This window comes from Taudactylus pleione, unplaced genomic scaffold, assembly GCF_031769625.1.
Source record: "Taudactylus pleione unplaced genomic scaffold, aTauple2 ptg000276l, whole genome shotgun sequence".
NCBI lineage: Eukaryota > Metazoa > Chordata > Amphibia > Anura > Myobatrachidae > Taudactylus > Taudactylus pleione.
This window is the reverse complement of record NW_028284678.1, coordinates 11,178,647-11,200,149: the sequence shown is the minus strand read 5'-3', so window position 1 is coordinate 11,200,149 and position 21,503 is coordinate 11,178,647. Positions and strand designations below refer to the sequence as shown.

The window sequence follows — 21,503 nt, the reverse complement described above, 5'->3', positions numbered from 1 at the left end:
TATCCGATGGTGCTCGATGTACCAATGTTTTAATACACTTCCTGGAGATGACGTGTTGCTGGTGGGCGGCTCTGCCTGTGTGATCGGGCGTACATATACACAAAGTGGCCGCTCTCTAAGACATGGTGAGCGTGCTTATGCCTTGGCGAGCGATCGCTTCCCGTGGCGTCACTTTGACAAATTTGCATACGCATCCAGCGAGTGTACACAGATAGCAAATGGGTCTGAATCAGGCCCTTAATCCGGCCCTGCATGCTGAAGCAGCCCCAATGTGTCGGCTCCTGCGTACGACTATGGGCACTATATGAATAACTCCTAATAAACAAGTACATTGTCATGAACATGAAATACTGTATAATCTTACTGTATGCTGCTGTACTGCGCATATCTTGCTCTTGTACCCAATAAAAAAATATAATTAAATTAATAAAAAATATAATCGAACCATCAAAGCCAAGAAATAGGTACTAGATTGAAAAGTGAAAATTATGTTTAAAAAACAAAACAAAACAAAAAAAATCAAACTTAATACCGAGAGAAGTAATTTAAAGTGACACAATGAAAGGTGGGAATTAAAAGGTCACATAATCTCTGTGCAAAGCTGCCATTGAATTACAAAAATCCAACTTTACTAAATTAACAGCAGCAGCTCCCAAACTACAGAACTTTACTGCAGTCTCTGCGGTGAGTACCGATGTCATGTTCAGAGTGAGGGCGGAAGTACGGCAGAGGCGCTCTCAGGCCTGATGACGGCAAGAAAGGTTTCAGAGGACGTAATCGATCGCCGATCTGTTGGAGCAGACACGGTGGTTCGGTGTGTTGCCGGCCCGGTAGAGTTGTATCCCGGTGTTAATCAGAGGAGCGGAGGATGGGGGGAAAGAACAAGCAGAGGACGAAAGGAAATGTCCGAGTGAGTCACCCTGAACTTAGACTATGGGGGGGTGGAGGGCAAACTATGGAACCTCACCTGTGTACCATGCTTAGGCAATCTGCGGCTGCTTCCCAGCTGTTGTAGAACTACTACAAGTCCCAGGTTGGCCTGCTAGACTTTATTTGGCAAGGCATGCTGGGATCTGTAGCTACACAACAGTCCAGGTAGAGTTGCCCACCACCCCAGGCTCACCAGCACTTTGGGGGTAAAGGTGCCAGGTTTGTGTGGGGTTTTGGGATCACATAGATATGGGGTAACAATCCATAGGCAAAGTCACATCGCCATGAAGGGAGCAGAACCTCCCTAGGTGAAGGTTTGTGGGTGACAATGTGGCATTTGCTGGTACTGTCGTTTATATGCGTTACCTCAGACTGGCTAATCTGCGGCTTCATACTAATTCCTTTGCAACAAAGTACTAATCTCATGTACCCGGAACACGGTAAGGGGTCTATTTACCAAGCAGTGTTAGGAGACAGAGTGAAAAGTGATAAGGTGCCAGCCAATCAGCTCCCAACTGTCATTTTTCAAACACAGCCTGTGAGATGACAGGAGCTGATTGGCTGGCACCTTATCACTTTTCACTCTGTCTCCTAACACTGCTTAGTAAATAGTCCCCTAAGTGACTTAGCGTGCAGCTACCATGTGAATAAGCGTCTTGCACCATGTGACATAAAACATGAGGTGAATGAGGACAGATCTGTAATCTCATTTGATCATGAAAACTTTTATTTATCATACTATACAGTTTTCACAACTCTACAATAACTCTATGGGGGAAGATGTATCAAAGCCTTGGAGACAGAGAAAGTGGAGAAGTTGCCCAGTGCAAATTGCTGATTGTTATTTGCTCCCATGCATTACCACCTTTTCGTTCCAACCAACAAACTAGTTGGATGGTTGGTCCGGTGTGTGGGCAGCCTTAGAAGCGGATCGGTTGCTTTCGGCAACTTCTCCACTCTATCTCTCTCCAAGGCTTTGTACATCTCCCCCTATGTCTTATGTGGGGCACAAAGTTATCAGATGGGGCAGAACGTCCCCGTCACTTTATATGTCATTGCCCCAACAATTACTTTGTATGAAAGGGCCAAAAATATCCAGCTAACAACGGCAAAATCCAAATGTGATTGTCAGACTGTTATCTGCGATTGTGAAGAATCACATCAGCATGTGAGTGCAATCTACATACATAGCCCTTCAGTGACTGCACTGATTGGGCCCCATGTAGTACGGTTATGTGGTCTGATTGCTAAAAGACCAGCCTGTAAGTTTTGACCTAGAGTACCATATGTGGTAAACTGGTAACTTATATTCATCAGAAAGTAATTAATGACAACACAATACATGCGGTTATTAATTACGTGCCGTGATCGTTGGGTAAATGAGTGGGCTCAGGAGTGAGAGAAAATAGTTGGATGTCTTTGAACCATTGCTGCTGAGCCCAGTGTTTCTATTCTCTCGTGGAGTGACCTCGGTGGATCAATCTGTCTGTGAAATATATATATATTTTTTTCTCTCCTTCATCCACTAGGGGACACAGGCGCTCAAGACAGTGGGGTATAGACTGGGGTAGAGTAGAGCCTGGCACTTTAAATAATGTAGAAGCGTGATTGGCTCCTCCCCCTTTATGCTCCATCAGCTCCAGTTTAGAAAATGTCCCCGAGAGAGCCGGTAGCACATTAGTCTGTCTCCAATCTTTTCATATATTTTATCTTTTTCTTTAGTTTTTTTACAAACAAGCTTTGAGGACAGCCAGACTGCTTGCTGTGGCAGTCTGCCTGCTACAGGGGAGCCACCAGGAAGGGCACAGTCATGGCTACTGCAGCCTGTATCCGGTGACCCTAGGGAGGGGGCTCACAGATGGAGTCATCGGACCCTGCGAGGACCCGCCACAGCTGACATCGGCTTGTGTCCGGGTTCCTCGCCGCCCCCTCAGCCCAGCATCCCGGCTGCAGCAGCCTGATTAGCAGGAGCAGTGGATTTTATAGCTGGGCTCTGTGACATGCTGCGGCTGTCACTATTAAAAGAGACCCCCCGACCTCCTCACCCCCTGCATCCCCGCACCAACAGTTCTAATGGGAGCAGTCTATCTCAGCTGGGGTTAATTTCCGATTAGAGCGCGCTGCCGGGGCGGAGTTAATTTTCGGCGGCCATAACAACTGCCGCCCAGAGCAATGGCTCGTCCTGCACTCCAGTGGCGCCATTTAGTATTCGGGCTCTCCCTCACAGTGTGACGGCGCTATGACTGTAACACACTTGGGCGCCTGCTCTTCCCTCCTCTATGGTAGAGAAGAAGATATATATATTATTATTCGCTGCGGTTTTCCTACGGCGCATGCTCACACATCAGCCTGCCATTTTCTAGTAAGGCAGCATACACCACACCCGTAGCGCAGGGTTAGCATCTATTGCTGCATTGTAATCACCTCCCAGGTGTGTGTGTATGTGCACACTTTGGCAGTATATATACTAAAATTGAAAGTTGGGTTTAACTAGCCCTGTGAGCAATAGCTTAGGTGGCTCTAGGTCAGGGGTGAGGAACCTTTTTTCTGCCGAGGGCCATTTTGATATATATATTATTATTCACTGGCCTGGTGCAGGTCACACGGGGGCAGGGCCACAATCGCCCGGTGATTACAGCAATGCCCGGAGTATCTTGAGGATGATCCGGGGTGCTGTAAGGGCAACGGTGTGACCGTCTGAAGCGTCCTAAGGACGCTCCAGGCGGCACTGCTGCATAGATTCTGGCTGCAGGTGCCATTCTGTGCACCCTGTTAGTTAGATAAGGCGAGCAGGAAAAAGCTCCGAGGGACAGACCAATCCCTGCTGTAGGTGCTAGGGCTCAGGCTTTACAGCTTTACATTGTGATTATCACAGTTTAGATTTCGTTACCACTAAAATGCACGTGGCACCCATTTACCACTGCAGAGCAACAGTGACAGTGTCCCCCAGCCTCCTAACCGCCCACTGGACCCTGCAGAATAGATAATCAGTGAGGTTGATCCTTACCTGTTCCTCCTTATGGAAAAACAGACATGATGAATGAAAGAGGGTCCGCTTCGGCAAGTGATACAGGACGGTGAATATATATATATATATATATATAATGTGTGTGTGTGTGTGTATATATATATATATAATGTGTGTGTGTGTATATATGTATATATATATATATATATATATATATAATGTGTGTGTGTGTGTATATATATATATATATATATATATATATATATAAAGTGTGTGTCCTGTGTCTATCTCGTATGTAGGTACATGTATATAAAGGTGTGTGTGTTCCTGGGGCACTGGCTGTCCAGATACGGTTGTAGGCTCTAATGGTGAAAGACGGAGCCCGAATAGCTCAGTGAGAAGTCTTCCATGCAGTGGCCAGCACAGTGGTGTGCACCTTAACTCCTCACCTGGGGCACCGCATACACGGGTTCAAGACCCGTCCCATTAAGTGACCACCGCATTGGCAGGGAACCATCAAGAGGACGTCCTGAGCTGACGGTCCCGTTACCAGTGGTCTGGGATGGGAATTTGAAGACATTCTACTCACAACTCTTGGGCTAAAATTTAGTATAGCACTGTTCCTATTAGTTTAGATCTGATACGCCCCTTTCTAGGGGCCTATTTTTTTTTAAATTGCAGTAATCTAGCTCTAAGACCCTGAACTCGCCTATCTCGTGTGATCTTGGAAGCTTAACAGGATCAGGCTGGTTAGTACTTGGATGGAAGACCGCCCGGCTACGCAGTATTCTAGGTAGTTGTGATGTCCCATAGCTCAGCAATAGAAGTCTCTAATGCAGTACCTCCATGTAGGTTTCCAATCAAAACATAAACATTTCGGGTTCTAATCCACCCTCAGAGCTTAAATGGGTTAAATTATAACATACTGCTGTTACAGCTACTAATTCTGCAGGCCCAAAGGTCACCCTCAAAGATGTTAGGCAGGGTGAGGTCTGGATGGAATAATATTTGCAATTATATTGTTTATTTTCATTGTCCTTCTTGTTGGCAACCAAAGTCTTTTTGTCACGGGTCACAGGTTTGGGATTCAGGGTTGAATCTGTGATATTTCTATGTGGTGATTCCGCCTCTTTAGCTAAAAAGCTCTTCACCATCCTAAAGTTACGATACTTACCCTGCGTTCCAGTGGGTAAAAACAGTTAGGAGGTACTGTGAGGATTGGCCTCTCTATCTTTCTTAAGCACACAGAGTGTTTAAGCACCCCGTTTTTATGGGTGGGGGGTATATGTATATTCTATATTTGTCTGTGTATATATATCCTTAATGGAGCACTCTCAGGTAAGATCATAGAGTGCGGTTCTGTTGTATGACCTAACTGTCTCCACTAACAATTCTGCTAGTGTTCTACTGCCACATATCCAGGCTGAACTCTGAGCTGTAGATCTTGGAGTCTTATGGTGCATACACACGATCAGATTTTTCCTTCAGATATGAACGATAACGATTTTAAAATCGTTCAGTCGTTCATATCTGAAGGAAAATCGTTCATATCTGACATGCCTGAACGATGGACGATCAACGATGCGCGTTCCCGTTTGTCAGATAACGATATCTGACATCTGATGGGTTTGCAGTCAGACTTGGACGATTCCATTCATTTTAATGCAGTCAAAAATCGTTCAAATCGTTCAAATCGTTCAAAACTTTGGTAAAATCATTCAAATCGTTCAAATCGTTCAATCGTTCAGTCGTTCATCTGACAAATCTGACAAGTCTGACAAATCTGACCGTGTGTACGCTCCATTATGGTGCATACACACGGTCAGATTTTTCCTTCAGATATGAACGATAACGATTTAAAAATCGTTCAGTCGTTCATATCTGAAGGAAAATCGTTCATATCTGACATGCCTGAACGATGGACGATCAACGATGCGCGTTCCCGATGGTCAGATAACGATTTCTGACATCTGATGTGTTTGCAGTCAGACTTGGACGATTCCATTCATTTTAATGCAGTCAAAAATCGTTCAATCGTTCAAATCGTTCAAAACTTTGGTAAAATCGTTCAAATCGTTCAATCGTTCATCTGACAAATCTGACAAGTCTGACAAATCTGACCGTGTGTATGCTCCATAAGACCACCTACGGAACTTATTGCTACTCTTTATACCGGACGAGGCTGGTTGCTGCGAGATGAGAAAGGTCAGTGACCTTTTACAAAGCGTCCATAGGCTTCCTGGTCGCCTACAGGTAGACAGGCATATCCCACTAATGTCTTGGATGATACTCCTGATAATGCACACCCTAGCTGCTGTCCTAGCAGTCACCCGCCCAATTAGGGTACCCGTTCACTTCAGTTGGCTCTCTACCTTAGAGCTTTCCTAGCGTTTGGGTCCATAGTTCCAACACAGCTTTATTCCTCCTTCCCATAGTCTGTCTCCACGGGTGTCGTTAGTATCTTCCTACCATCGTCCAGCAATGATGTCACGGATAGGTGTGAGCATTTCTGGCTGAGACTTCGACACATATTGGAATCGATGGTTCCAGTTTTCTTAAAGACATTTCCCTCTTTTGTCACAATTCTTCTAGGAGCGTTAATCCTCAACTTGAGGGAACCGTCATTCTCTGACATAAACTGATATATAATTCCACTTTCTCCTAGATGGAGAAGGGTAGTTTTCTCTCAGAGTGCAAGGTTAGCTCGTAGTGATGCTTCTCAATGGCTGTCGCTTGTTTTGGAGGCCTCTCCTGAGTCATCTCTTAAAATGGACTAGAGATTTGTGACGTTATTATGCTAGAATCTGTTGGGGTTATGCTAAATTCTGGACTAAGGTGCCTAAATGGGCTAGTGCACATGTTTTGCAGCATTAATGTGTGAGAGTCACAGGTTCAGTTATTAGACAGCGATGTTTCCACGCAGGAGACCTTACTGTGTTTTACTGTTTGGTATCTGTTGATACTTTCATTATACTGACTGTCTGCTTCCTTATATCCTTGTTTTCCTTAGTCTCCACTTGGTTCTTCTGGGGACAGAGGTCATTACTCCCTTTCGTATATCCAGGGACTCTAATGGGTGCATTACAGTTCGTACATGGCTTATAGACACGAGCTCTCCACCTTTTCTAGGGTACCTACAGGATTTTCCTCCTAGTGTTCTAGCCTCACTGTATAGGGTGCTTCCCTATATTGGTAGTTCTTGCAGATTGCTCGTGTCTGTTCACTAGCTCTTCTTCTGCTAAGGTATTCTGGTTGTTTTCATATGAGGTTCGGGCCAGAAAGCTGGTTCTGACTGCACACTTCCATCAGGTTTGGAAGTCGTCTGTTGTTTGGGTTTTTAATGCTGTAGTTTTTCTTTTCTGCCGTTACCAAGGGTTGGTTGGTTTTCCAGACGAGGCATCTCATCCTCTCCAAGGTGTTGTAGTCTCCTTTACTCTCGATTCCGCCTCCTGACCTGTGGGATCTCCACTCGTTTGGGAATTCTATGATCTAACCCTTCCGATGGTTAAAACCACCCCTAATTATATGGACCTCAAGAATGGTCTTGGTCGACTGTTCTGTACTTGATTCTGGCCTTCAGGTATACTCTTTGCTAGTGAAGTCTGTGGTGGATCAGCTTTGAATATGTATATACAGTATGTGTGCATAATTTATTTATATATATATATATATATATATATATATATATATATATTTATATGGGATGTGCAGGCTCGGTTTTACTCGGATCTCAAAACGGCATTTTATTGGCTATCGCCTATCATGTGTTTTGGATAGCCAATATAATAAATCCGAAATTTGCGGTAAAGTGGCGATAAGGACCGAGTAAATCCGAGCCTGCACATCCCATATATATATATATATTCTGATGGCCAGCAGTGCTGGGATTCTACTGTCAGCGGCTGTTGCTTCTTCCTATTTTTAACAATCTGGTAAGGGTCTCTCGAGTTTTGTTCTCGTGATGCTTCCCTTCTCCTACGGATGCTTGTTGGGGCTGTCTTCTGCCAACAGTCCAGTTTGGTTTGTGTTCAGCTGATCTTGCGATGTTCTGACTTTTCATGTTTGCTATTGTCCACCAGTGTCACCATTCTTCTGTTCCATACGACTTACGCTGTATGTTGTGGAATCTTCTGTGACTGTCGGACGAGGAGTTCTGATTGTCTCTTGGGCTCTACGACGCTTGATTCTCAGCTCTTGCTTTTAATTTGAGCCTACGGTTCTTGGCGGTCCCTGTTTAGGTTGGCCACAAGGTCGGGAGGTTAGCTTTGGGACCTCATCACTGCCTTGTGCTCCAGTGTCCCCTAGTGGATGAAGGAGAAAACAGGATTTTGGTACTTACAGGTAAATCCATTTTTCAGATTCCAAAGGGGAAACTGGACGCCACTCGGCGCTGCGAACCTGCTGCTTTGTTCTATTGCGATTGTCTGCATGGTATGGTTGTGTGACTGCATGTGTTCCCTGCAGTGGGTTCCTCTGTCCTCCTTCAGTTGGTTTTGTTCAGTTTTGTGGACTACTTCTCCTCATCTTCCTGTTGTCCTCCATCTCCTCTCGGGCTCAGTTTCTTAACTGGGGCTGATGGGGCATAGAGGGGGAGGAGCCAGTCACACTTCTAAATGATTTAAAGTGCCAGGCTCTACTCTTCCGCCGTCTATACCCCACTGTCTTGAGCTCCAGTGTCCCCTGTGGAATCGGAGAATTGGATTTACCGGTAAGTACCAAAATCCTGTTTTTTTTAGATTTAAATTTCCACATATATCTCAGCCGCAGCCCCCATAGGCATGTGATGCTGTCTGATTTACCAATCTCCAGAATGCTCCCAGATCGCATTGCAAATGTAATTATTGATAAATGGGCCCCTTAGTGACATAAATTGTAGTGTACTTTACCTTAGCTTCCACTCTTTATTATTGCTCATAAGTATTGCTGCAAAGTAAACTGCCCAGTGTGAACCTGTACAAGGAACACTGCTATGTAATTTACTCTACATCCTTTAATATATTTTTATTTTCCCCTTTGAAAAGTTGCTTGCTCAGATCAGGCCTAGCCCATTACTTTCAGGGGGAAAAGTACTATCCGTGAAGTAAAAGATGCACAAACTGCCATTGCATAAAATAAATGATTTTGTCGCTTTTTTTTTTTTATGTTTCTTTTTTTTTTTTTTTTTTGGGGTGGGGGGGGGCGGCGAGTGTTTAATTATTTTCACTTGTTATTTCATTGTTTGGTGATAAGAGCACAGGGCCTGATTTTGGCCAAGTGCGCATGCGCACGAGGGAGCCGGCTCCGTCGTGCGCATGCGCGAGACCCGAATAACGACGGCCCTGCCGTCGCTATGGGTCTCGCACCAAAGGGGCGTGCTGTCGATGGTGATTGACAGCACGCCCCCTTTGGTGGGCGGGAGTGCCGGGGGCGTGGCTGCCCAGACGGAGGCATTACCATGGGAACGCCTACCGTCTGGGGCCGGCCCCACTGACATCACTAGTGATGTCAGTGGGAGTACTTTTGGACTTGCGGCAACGAGACCCTACCACAAGGGTCTCGCTGCAAGCCCGATGGTCGCGATGGTCTTGACAATCGCGACCATAATTTTGGCCGCTCGCTATAGCTGTGGGTGGTAACCCACCGCTATGCGAGCGGCCAGGAGGCCGCTCTTAAATTCAGAGGGACGGCCCTGATTCAGAGCGAGCGCTCTGTTAGAGCGTCCGGCTCTGAATCAGGGCCTCAGCCCAAAGTGACGGACCCCCACCCCTTGCTCATTTTCACATGATGGGGGAAAATCCAATTCTCAGCACTGTGTGGTGTGAGTATCACGGCTCACCAACATCGCACATTTATCTGCGTACCTCGTGCCTCTGTGAGGTGCTAGGGAAAATGTGTGACATTGGTGGTAGTGAGGTGGCGGTGAACCGACCATTTTTTCCTTCACTTCATGCCCATCACTTCCAGTTCATTTGACCCAAAAAAGTCTGTTTACACAGAACTCCACTGAAGGGTTTAATCTTTTTAAGTTGATTATGCAGAATATATTTTCAGCACTCAGTAGGTGAATGAAATATAGTGTTCATTCTAGTACCTGTCACGTGCAGTTCCTCTTTCCAGCCTGGGTGTCACTCTGCTCTGGTGCTTCTAGCACACTCTGGTCTATATCTCAGCAGTTTGGGAGAAGCACCAGAGCAGAGTGACACCCCAGGCTGGAAAGAGGGACTGCATGGGTTGTGACAGGTACATGGTGCTATAATGAACACTAGAAGTAGATATGCTTAGGAAATTTTGGGGTGTCCACCTTGTTACCAAAAGTCGGGTCACTCTTCATATCGCCCACTTCACTACAGCCCGGGGGGAGTATCTAAAATGGGTGCAGGGTTACACGGGCCGAGCCGGCGTTACAGAGCAACAAAAATCACTGGGATAATGGCGTCGCCCATTTTCCCAGTGACGCGCATGCGCAGTGCTGCTGTCCTCGGGAAAACGGCGCAGGCGCCATTTTCCCGGAGACCCACGCATGCGTAGTAGATTCTGGCACTAAGCCAGAATTTACTGCACCACGGCACCGCCAGAGAGGAGGGGGCCCATGCTGAGTCTGCACATGGGGCCCATCCTCTCTTACTACGCCCCTGACACTGCTAATAGAGCTCTATTGTGAAGGTATGGTCAGATTCAGTTCTTCCGCTCAGTGCAAGTTCCTTCAACTGGGGGCCCCACATTGTCTGTTGGTGCTGTCTGTTATATCGAGGAAAGATCGTTCACAACCCCTTTATATTGTAGGTTTAGTGGTCCTGTACTGTAGCTCACAGATGGGGGACTAAACCCTGTCTATATATTGCAGCCGTCAAGCAGCGGGAGGGCCGCAGAGCTCCTTGCGAAGGAAAGCGGGACAGTGCCTGGTTTCATTGGGTTTGGATCCTCACAGAGTGACCTGGGTTACGTCCCTGCCGTGCAGGGCGCCGAAGAGGTCGACAGTCTTGTTGATGCCGACTTCCGAATGGTGTTACGTAAGCTGTCCAAGCGGGACGTCACAACAAAATTAAAAGTGAGTGTTGTTGCAAAATAATAACCAGTATGATATATATATTGCTCTTTCTTGTTACAGAAGATACTTTTTTGTTTTTAAAATCGTAACTAGCAACGGACATTGCTAGTAATTTTTCTGCTCCTCTATGATAAAAAATTGACCTGTTACCAGGTTCCCTGGTGTCATTTTATTACATTACCACCCTTGTGCCACCCGGTGGAGGTTTTATTTATCCATAGTGCTCCGTACACTCCATGAGGCCGGCAACTGGCCTCCTCCAGAATAGAATTGTAGAAGCCCAGGAGTCCATCCTCATTACGGAAAGCGCAACTTTTTCTTCAAGGGAGGATAACCATAGTGTTCATTCTAGCACCCTGCACCTGCGACACCCTAGACTATAAAGAGGAACTGCACTAGTTGTGACAGGTGCAGGGTGCTAGAATAAGCACTAAATAAGAAATAAAATGAAATGTACATCTTTCCTACCAGGAAGCCAATAAAGTAGTGGCACCTTGTGGCTGAGCTTTCCTGAGAAATGTTACTTATGACTCATTTCACATTAAATAATCCTCCTCCTTAATTCACATTAAATTTAAGTTTCTTCTTCAGGTTCTATAGGGATCGACAGGGAAACCATGGGTATAATGTGGTTGGAGTTATTCAGGCGCCAAACAGTTAAAGCTTTCAGCTCCCAGGATGCCTCGGGTCCTCCTCCACATATACCCCGCCCCTGGCCACAGGCATTCAGTTGTTCGTTTGGTGCGGCAGGATTCAGATGCACCTTTGTAACAAGGGACTGCTCAGGCAGTCCTAATCTTTTATTTTATGTTCTATTTTATTTTCTGTGTTTTGAGTTAGCAGTGCTGAGCATCTGAATTAAGAAGCATACAATGCGACTCTGTCTACTTCCGCCGGGCCGCAATATCAGTAACATCTCTGATGATTTCGGCGGGTCATGGCAGAGCTTGCTAGCAGCGATGCTGGGGTCCATACTGCAACCGGACACACGGAGATGTCAGGAAAGGCAAGTCCTTGCTTCTGGCACCGCGTCCTCACTAGACCATCGGGGCCTTATCGTTCTGACGCCGGGGATCGCCAGCTCTTCTGCTGCCATGAAGCCGGCTGGTTGATGCAACTTAGGGGAGGTAGGCTCTCCCCCGGCAGCTCCTCCCTCAACCCAGGCGCAGTTCCTGCAGAGGTTATCGTGCGTATGGGTCGCACCTCCTACCCGTCTCGTGTATATGAGACGCTCACATTCCACTATCGGTGCGCTGCTGTAGCTGTTGATCTCGGGCTTTTTGGGTCAGTCTCCTTGCATACCTCTCCCTTGGGTCAGGTATAGAGTGCTCTATATCCTACCAAGCCTCGTGTTTTGAGTAGTTAATTCAGAGCCCATTGCAACTAAATTGCATATGCACTGTATGTAACTGTTTGCTAGCTGCTGTGTTGATACTGCCTTTCTCCTCATCCCTCTGTTGCAAGTGTTTTTTTGTGTTTTTTCTTTATACTTCACATTTACTTGTTATTTGTGAAGGCTGTCACATTACATTACTTTTGCATTGTTACCTTTATAATTGATGTGTAAAAAATTAAAGGGAATCAGGAGGGGGAGGCCCAATGCTGGTTTCATATAAATCCTGTGTGGCGGGCTTGTTCCCTCAGGATTTTATAAATGATGGTTTGTGTGCTGTCTGTTATAAAGAGCCACCTCACCAGTCCAGTATACCAGTTCCTGTACAGGAGCCATCTTGGATGTCCTCCTTGTCTCATGTAATGAAGCAGTTTGTGGATCGTATGGCTACTCCCACACTGCCTCCTTGTATGTGGTACCCACAGCATGCTATGTTTGCACCTCCTATACATCCTTCCTGGATGCTCATGCCCACTCAAGTCAGAGTATGGCGCAGTCAGCTGTTGCGAGCAGACCGGTAGTCACTAAGGCGCCTAAATGGAAGTTAGATTTTTATTGGTCTGTTCAGCGTATGGATTCAGATGCATCATCGGATGAATCAGATGATGCACAGGGTTCTTCTTCGGGGTCTACCTCGGGAGAGGAGGATCATCCTTCTACAGTGGATGTTCCTTCTTTGGTGAGGGCAGTTAAATTAATCCTAGATATACAGGATGATGAACCAGCTCCTAGTAAGAAGGCTCCATTGTTTAAACACCGGAAGGTGGTAAAAGCTGATTTTCCTAAATCCAAGCTGCTCACTGAACTTATGGAAGAGGCATGTGGTAACCCAGATAAACAGTTTTTTGTTACTAAAAGATTAGCCTCATTGTATCCTTTCCCAGCTTCTGAATGTACTAAGTGGGTAATCCCTCCTACTGTGGATGCTCAGGTGACACATTTAGGGCTCTATTTACTACAATCCGCATATTGAATGCGGATTGTAGTGTGATATTACCGAGTGAATTCGCATTGCGAATTCAGGTAATATCACAGGGATTTACTATAAATCCCTTGCAGGGACAGAGCTTGCGATAAAGCTCTGTCCCTGCGGATCCCATCCGCACTCTAGTCGCGGTATTTTCGGAAAAAATACCGCGACTAAGAGCCCGCGCATGCGCCGACCGACCACCGCTACTACCCCCCCACCGACGCTAAGCCCCGCCCCCGGCGCTAAGCCCCGCCCCCGCGATCGCGGACCCCCGCGAACCCCCCTCCCCCCCCTCCCTTCATTACACTTACCTGCATCCTCCTGGCCTCCGGTGGTCTTCTCCGGGCTTCCCGATCAGGTGATCTCCCATACTGCACTGGGGCCCGATCACCTGATGACCGGGCCCCAGTGCACTGTGGGAGACCAGCTGACCGGAGAGGAGCCATCACCGGAGGCCCGATCACCGGTCCCTGGATTCAGGTAAGTGAAAAAAAAAATGTTTAATTTTTTTTTTCTTTTTTTTACAGCAATCAGCTTGCGATCTATTTAGACCACATAGCTGATTACTGGTCCTGGCTCCCGCCTCTGCTCTCCCCATTAGAGCAGAGTGGGAGCCCGGTAACCGGGTGAGACCCTGGATAACGCCACCTCCAGGTGGCGTTATTATCACAGGGCTTCCCCCGGTATTTTTTTACAATTTATATTTAGTAACTTGCACACAGATCACATTTCCCATTACAATTATGGGAAATGCGATCTGCTTTACTAAAAATAAGTGATACTGGGGGTTGGAGTAGAATTTTACTAATTCTACTCCAATTGCCCTGTAATAAATACAGGTGAAACTAAAATTATGTGAAAAGGGTGTGAAAACACCCTTTTTCACTTTATTTTAGTAAAAATAATGTTAATAAATAGAGCCCTCACTCAGGAATGTTACGTTGCCTATTCCGTCAGCATCTTCTCTCAAAGATCCTACAGATGGGAAAATGTAAACATATCTTAAGGCAATATTTTCATCATCTGGAGCTGTTACTCGTCCAGCTATGGCTGGGGTTTAGGTAGCCAAAGCGGTTGAAGAATGGACATTAGAGGATTCTCTACCAGATGCTACCAGAAAACTGCTTCCCGTATGTGGGGGATATATGTTGAGCTAACTCCTATTTGGGAGAAGCTACAATAGATGCGGGACTCTTAGCTTCTAAAGCATCAGTAGACTCAGTGGTGGCTCGTAGTGTCCTTTGGTTAAAGTCCTGGAAAGCTGATACAGGGTCAAAGAAGGCTCTGGAATCCTTACCTTTCTATGGAAATATACTTTTTGGAGCAGAGGGCCTGATTCAGAGCTGAACGCTCTGACCAGAGCGCTCGCTCTGAATCAGGGCCCTCCTCCCTGAAAATGGAGCGTCCTCTTGGACGCTCGCATAGCTCTGGGTGACCACTCACAGCATATGCGAGCGTCCATCGCGACGGAGACCCTGCGGTAGGGTCTCGCTGCCGCAAGCCCAGGAGTGATTTTGGCTCTATCAGAGCCAAAATCACTCCCACTGACATCACTAGTGATGTCAGTGGGGCCGGCCCCAGACGGAAGGCGTTCCCATGGGAACGCCTACGTCTGGCAGGCACGCCCCCGGCACGCCCACCAAAGGGGGTGTGCTGTCAATCAACATCGACAGCACGCCTCCTTTGGTGCGAGACCCGGAGCGACAGCTTGGCTGTCGCAGTCCGGGTCTCGCGAATGCGCACGACGGAGCTCCCTCCGTCGTGCGCATGCGCAGTGGGGGAACATCGACCCGTTTTAAAGCGTCCTTTGCTCGCGAACGGGTCTGAATGACCCCCAGAGTTAGATAAGATAATAGCTACTCTGTCAGCTTCAAAATCTGCAGGTCCGGTATCTATGGCTACATTAAAGTCCAAGGCAGTTTTCTTTTTGGTCCTTTTAGTCCTCAGGGACGAGGAAAGGAGCAGTCTTCTTCCAGGCCGTCTAGTTTTCGCAGGACAACCAGGTGACAAACTAAGAGGTCTGGGCCGGCCAGACGTTCAGCTTCTAAGCCGGACGACAAACTCTTGGCCTTATGGGGTGGGCCTCCTCTTGGGGGATCCCAGGGTGGGGGGCCGACTTCTTCAGTTTACGGAGTATTGGTCCGAGAAGTGCTCTCAGGGGTATGCCCTTTCCGGAGGCATCCTACCCAGAAGTTTTTTTGCACAAATCTTCCATTAGATGCCATCAAGGTCTTGGTCCTTCAGAAAGCTATTTACTCCCTGCTGCAGGCAGGGATGAAAATCCCTGTTCCTGTGTTGCAACAAGGAAGGGGTTATTATTCCACTCTGTTGTTGGTTCAGAAACCGAATGGGTCTCATCGCCCTTATTCTAAATCTGAAAACCCTCAACAAATGTATCCGTGTACCAAAGTTCCGTATGGAAACTGTTTGGTCAATTATTTTGGCAATGGAGCATTTGGATATGGTTTCCCTGGACATTTAGGATGCGTATCTGTATGTGCCTATTACGCCATTCCACCAGCAATTTCTACAATTTGCTGTCCTGCAACAACATTACCAGTTTCAGGCACTGCCCCTCTGGTCTTTACCAAAATAATGGCGGATATGACGGCCTATCTCAGGTGTCAGGGAATCCAAATACTACCATATCTGGATGACCTTCTGATATTGGCACAGTCTCCAGTTGTTTTACAACACCATTTCCAACTGACCATTGCCTGTCTACAGAAGCACGGCTGGATCATCGATTGGAAGAAATCCTCTCTTTCTCCAACACAGCAGATGGTACATCTGGTGGCACAAAGTGTGTATCTGTCAGAGGGCAAGGTTGCGGCCCTATCATTGCGAGTACGCAAATTGCTATGCAAGCGAAGGGTATCCATTGCATCAGTGATGCAGGTCCTGGGGTCAGTGGTATCCACCTTCGACATGGTGGGGTATCACACCTTTCAGGGAAGATGGACAAATCAGGAAAGTCATCTGCCCATAAACATTCTGGAGCTTCAAGCAGTATACAAAGCACTCATCGTGGCTCAGGACCTGTTCCAGGGCAGGGCGGTCCAGATCCAGTCTGACAACGCGACCACAGTAGCCTATCTTAATCATCAGGGAGTCACGCGAAGTCATGCAGCCATGAGGGAAGTGACAAGAGTTCTTATTTTGGCAGAACGTCATCTTCCGGCTACTTTGGCAATATTAATACCTGGGGTTCTCAATTGGGAAGCAGACTTCCTAAGTCGTCAGGACATACACGCCAGAGAGTGGTCTCTCCATCCGTGAGTCTTTCAACTCTTGGCAACACGTCACAACCGCAAGGTCTCCAGGTACGGGTTCAGGTCCAGATACCCATCAGCAGTCTTCGTGGACGCACTGGAAGTAAGATGGGACTTAAAGCTGGCATATCTCTTTCCTCCGATTTCCCTCCTCCCAAGGGTCCTTAGAAAATTCAAGCAGGAAGGCGGAACAGTAATACTAGTGGCTCCTGCTTGACCCAAACATCATTGGTTCAACGACATACGGAATCGATCCATAGACAGTCTGTATCCTCTTCCTATATGGCCGGATCTGTTAGCGCAGACTCCCTGCCTGCATCCGGACTTACCTAGCCTATCTTTGATGCCATGGCTCTTGAGTCTTCCATCTTAAGAGCCAAGGGTTTCTCAAGCTCTGTGATTCAAACGTTGCTTAGGGCATGAAAGATTTCCTCTGCCCGCATCTATTACAGAGTTTGGCGTTCTTTTGGTCAATGATGTCCCCACAGAAAATATGACCCTAAGGTGTTTAGTGTTTCCCGGGTACTGGCTTTTCTCCAGGCTGGATTAGAACTTGGTCTCCGCCTGGCCATTTTGAGAGTGCAGGTTTTGCACTGTCAGTTTGGTTCCAGAGAAAGATTGCTTCTTTACCAGATGTTAGAATTATTTTTCAGGGGGTTCCCCGAGTTCAGCCTCCTTTTGTCCCACTTGTAGCACCATGAGATTTGTCTTTGGTTCTTAAGGGGCTACAAGCTCCCCCATTTGAACCTCTGGACTCTGTAGACTTGAAATGGTTGACAGCAAAGACACTTATTCTTCTAGCTATTTCTTCTGCACGCAGAGTCTCTGACTTGGCAGCGTTCTCTTGTCACTCACCATTTTTGATTTTTCACCAGGATAGAGCTGTTCTTCGTACAAGGGAGGGTTACCTTTCTAAGGTAGTGTCCCGTTTTCATATGAAATTGTAGTTCCATCTTTTCATGTTTCAGATCTTTCTGTAGGTGAAGCCTCCCTGGATGTCGTTTGTGCTCTCCGTATCTATGTGGAACGTACAAACTCTTTTAGAAGATCAGATGGTCTTTTTGTGTTATATGGATTTCACAAACGAGGATGGCCAGCTAACAAACAGACTCTGGCTAGATGGTTACATATGGCTATCTCTCAGGTATACACACAGGCTGATCTCCCTGTTCAAAACACAGTGACAGCACATTCTACTCGGGCTGTAGGGCCATCATGGGCGTTTAGTCGTGGTGCCTCTGTTGAGCAATTGTGCAAGGCAGCCATGTGGTCTTCTGTTAAAAACTTTTCTCAGGTTCTACGCCTTTGATACTTTTGCCTCTCAGGATGCTTCCTTTGGACGATGAGCTTTCCTTTCTACTCAGGAGCGTCCCCACCCTAGGGTAACTGCTTTAGAACATCACCATGGTATCCCTGTGGATCCCTATGGACCCTGAAGAAGAAAAGAGTTATGGTAGACTAACCATTGATAACTATTTTTTTCTTCGAGGTCCATAGGGTCCACAAGGCACCCACCTTGACACACCTGGCTGCATGGGTAAGTTTTCTTTTTGTCAATGATTCCTTGATCTTGTATGAGAGTGTTTCTGGTGTACGATTGCTCTTTCTTCTCCTCTTTTTCTCCTGCCTTGGGCTTATTTACAAAACTGCATGTGGCCAGGGACGGGGTATATGTGGAGGAGGACCAGAGGCATCCTGGGAGCTGTAAGCTTTAACTGTTTGGTACCTGGATCACTCCAATCACATTATCCCCATGGTATCCCTGTGGACTTCGAAGAAAAAGAGTTATCAATGGTAAGTCTACCATAACTCTTATCATTCATAGACACTAATGGAAATTACTTCAGTCAGATTGAAGTCATTTTTCAGTACAGTTGAGCCTGTAGTGGAAATTTTGTCTCTGCAATGTCTACAGTTCCTTTGTTCTTATCTAAATTATGTCAGCCCACAAAATGGCTGCCTGCACTGTGTGTGTTGTCAACCGGTTCTCTGTACAAAGCTGGTCTTGGTATAACATGATTGGGAAGATTAGCTCGCCCCTAACAGGAATAAAACCCCCAAATAAACATACATTTCCTATATCCGTTCTTTTTTTGACAGAATAAACCTAGTAGAAGCAGTCCTAAACAAGTGTGCGGGCACAGTGTTCTACTTTTTAGGTTAATTATTTCTGGGGCAATATTATCATTCATTTATTTTGTATTTAATATTCTAGGCAATGCAAGAGTTTGGTGCAATGTGTAAGGAGAGAGACAAGGAGACAGTTCGAGGTGTCCTTACTTATTGGCCCAGGAACTACTGTAAGATCTCCCTGGTAAGTATTGTGTATGATCAGTGAATGGTTGTACAGTAGCCTTATACAAATTAAGACTTTTTTTTATCTTCTACATGGTTTATATTGAACACAAAAAATGTAAAACATTAAAATTCAGGTCTTTTCATACATTTAACTTGATAAAGGGGTAAGATGCTTGTAAGATGTTCTGATGATATCGCTTAAGGTTTTATAGTGATAATAACGTTGCCCTTGCCCGGACAGACTTCAAGATTAAACAAGGGTTAGTCATTTAGTCAGGGCATAAATTACAATAACAGAAAAGAAATGATCTTGTGCCTCATGCCTCAGTGTCACTGATTGTGTTGACTGTTCTCGTGAATCTCAGCTGTGGCCACAAAATGGCTGCCTCTGTTATACCGTGTAGGTGATATGAACTCTTTATGGCTGGATACATAGAGCGGTGCAGTAAAAAGTTGTCTTCAGCTGCTTTCTATTGCTATGCTGTTAAATAAGAGTGATCGTTCTATATGACGATGTACACGCAGAATGTTGCAATAGATATTGGCTTGCAGTCACGGCCCTCCCGATACACCTCTTGCAGTCACGGCAGTTTCTTCCCGGGTCTCGAGCAGGGTTTTACGCGGGTAAAACCCTGGTCAGGCTCAGCGGAAACGGGTAACCCGGGTCTTCCGACCCGGGACCCGTTTCCAGCACGGTGATTGTGTGTCATTCGGAAGCTGTCTGTGTGACAGCTGTCACAGGGAGGGAGAGATTACAGCCTCCCCATATGGGGCCGTATTCAATTTGAGGCGAAAAGTCAGTTTCCATGATACTTTTTCGCCGATGATGTCATTTTCGCCTGTTTTGAGTTTCCTCCGTACTCAATTTGGAAGACTTTTCGCCTAGGTGGAAAGTCAATGCAATGTAATAGGCGAAAACGTTTCGCCTATGAATAGCAGGCGGAAAAAAGTGCAGAATTGCGGGTTTTGGGGTACAACATTGCGGGAACCCCCGTGCAGCCTGAAGACAGTCCCCTAAAGGTAAACTGCGTAAAAAAAAGTTTAAAAATATTCTGGACACCCCCAAAAAATTGTTTAATTTTGGGGGTAAAAAAAAAAATAGGGGATCAAAGTGCCAAACTATCTAAATTAATTCAGGTCGGGTCCCCATGTATGCGGCAGGTGTTTCCTTCATTGCAGGGACAAGCGACAGGTGCAATTTTGCAGATATTTTAAAAATAACTTTAGGGACTTAAAAAAATGCTTTACCCCCCCCATTTTCATGTACCCCAAATTTGATAGGAATAGTTATTTCCCCCCCCAAAAAAAGTGCTATTCTTTACCACTTCTTCATAGCTGCAAAATTGCAACTTGCGCGGCTATTACAAACCCCGACTTCCTTCAGCAGGCAAAAATGGGGGTACCCCCATGTCTGGACATCTTTAGGGGGGTCCCAGGCATATTTCCCGAAAATTCCCTTTTTTTTTCTTAAATGGGGCGAAGGGTCATTTTAAAAAAACGGATAATTTTTCAATTGCCTATAGCAGGTGAAAAAAAAGTGCAGATTTGGGGTTCAGGGGTGCAGGCTTAAAAAAAATAGCCTGCACCCTTGGGGTTGCCCCCTTTAAAACGAAATGTGCAAAAAAAAAAAAAAAAAATCTCAACACCCCAAAAAAATGTTCTTCAAAATTTTGGGGTGATAAAAAAAAAATAGGGAAACAAAATGCTAAACTAAGGAAATTAATTCTGGTGGAGTCCCCAAGTATGTGGCAGGTGTTTTTTTTCATTGCGCAGAGTAGCGGCAGCTGTATTTTTCTTCCGGGGGTACCTATAGTGATCCCCGAGGTCTGGACATCTTTAGGGGGGTCCCAGACACATTTCCCGAAAATTCACGTTTTTGTTCGTAGATAGTGCAAACAGTCAATTTAAAAAAAAATTTGATTTTTTCAATTGCCTTCAGGAGGTGAAAAAAAGTGCAGATTTGGGGTTTAGGGGTGCAGGCTTTAAAAAAAATAGCCTGCATCTTTGGGAATGCCCCTTTAAAACAAAATGTGCAAAAAAGAAAAGAAAAAAAAAATCGGGACACCTCAAAAAAACATTTTTTTTGGGTGAAAAAAAACAACAACTAAAAACCACTTCTAAAATAGACAAATTAAATCCACAGGGGTTCCCTTATGTGCGGCAGGTGTTTTCTTCTTTGCACAGAATAGCGGCAGGTGCATTTTTGCAGAATTTAAAAAAAATTAGTTTAGGGACTTAAAAAATATGCTAGTACCCATTTTCAAGTACCCCAAATTTGATGGGACCACTTTTAATAATGAAAAAAAAAGCTAAGTGCTCTTCTGCATCACTTCTTCAAAGTCGGGAAAAAAACACCTGCCGCAACTATTAAAAAATCCGGCATTTTTCTGCAGGCAAAAACGCGGGTACCCATAGTGATCCCCCAGGTCTGGACATCTTTAGGGGGGTCCTACATTTATTTCCCAAAAATTCACGTACTTTTTCGCTGATCCAAGTTTCGGCTGTTCCCGTTTTCGCCTACTTTGGAATTGAATACGGGGAATAGCGGGCACGCGTGCGATACTTTTCCGCCTGGAAAACAGGCCGAAGGAGACGAAAAGTCTGGACTTTTCGCCTCAAATTGAATACGGACCATGGTCCAGACC

The 21,503-nt window shown here is 45.9% G+C and overlaps 1 protein-coding gene and 1 pseudogene across 2 annotated transcripts in view; both read left to right on the top strand.

Annotated features, from left to right (window-relative positions):
* Positions 1-687: 687 nt before the first annotated feature.
* LTN1 (listerin E3 ubiquitin protein ligase 1) overlaps positions 688-21,503 on the top strand; it is a 125,647-nt gene continuing 104,831 nt past the window's right edge. For both annotated transcript variants that reach the window (XM_088481642.1, XM_088481641.1), the window contains exons 1-3: positions 688-910; positions 10,722-10,925; positions 18,776-18,874. In XM_088481642.1, coding sequence (XP_088337768.1) covers positions 869-910; positions 10,722-10,925; positions 18,776-18,874 — 345 coding nt within the window. In that variant the 5' untranslated portion in view covers positions 688-868. The remainder of the gene's footprint in view (positions 911-10,721; positions 10,926-18,775; positions 18,875-21,503) is intronic.
* On the top strand, positions 3,915-4,036 carry LOC148513596 (U8 small nucleolar RNA; annotated as a pseudogene).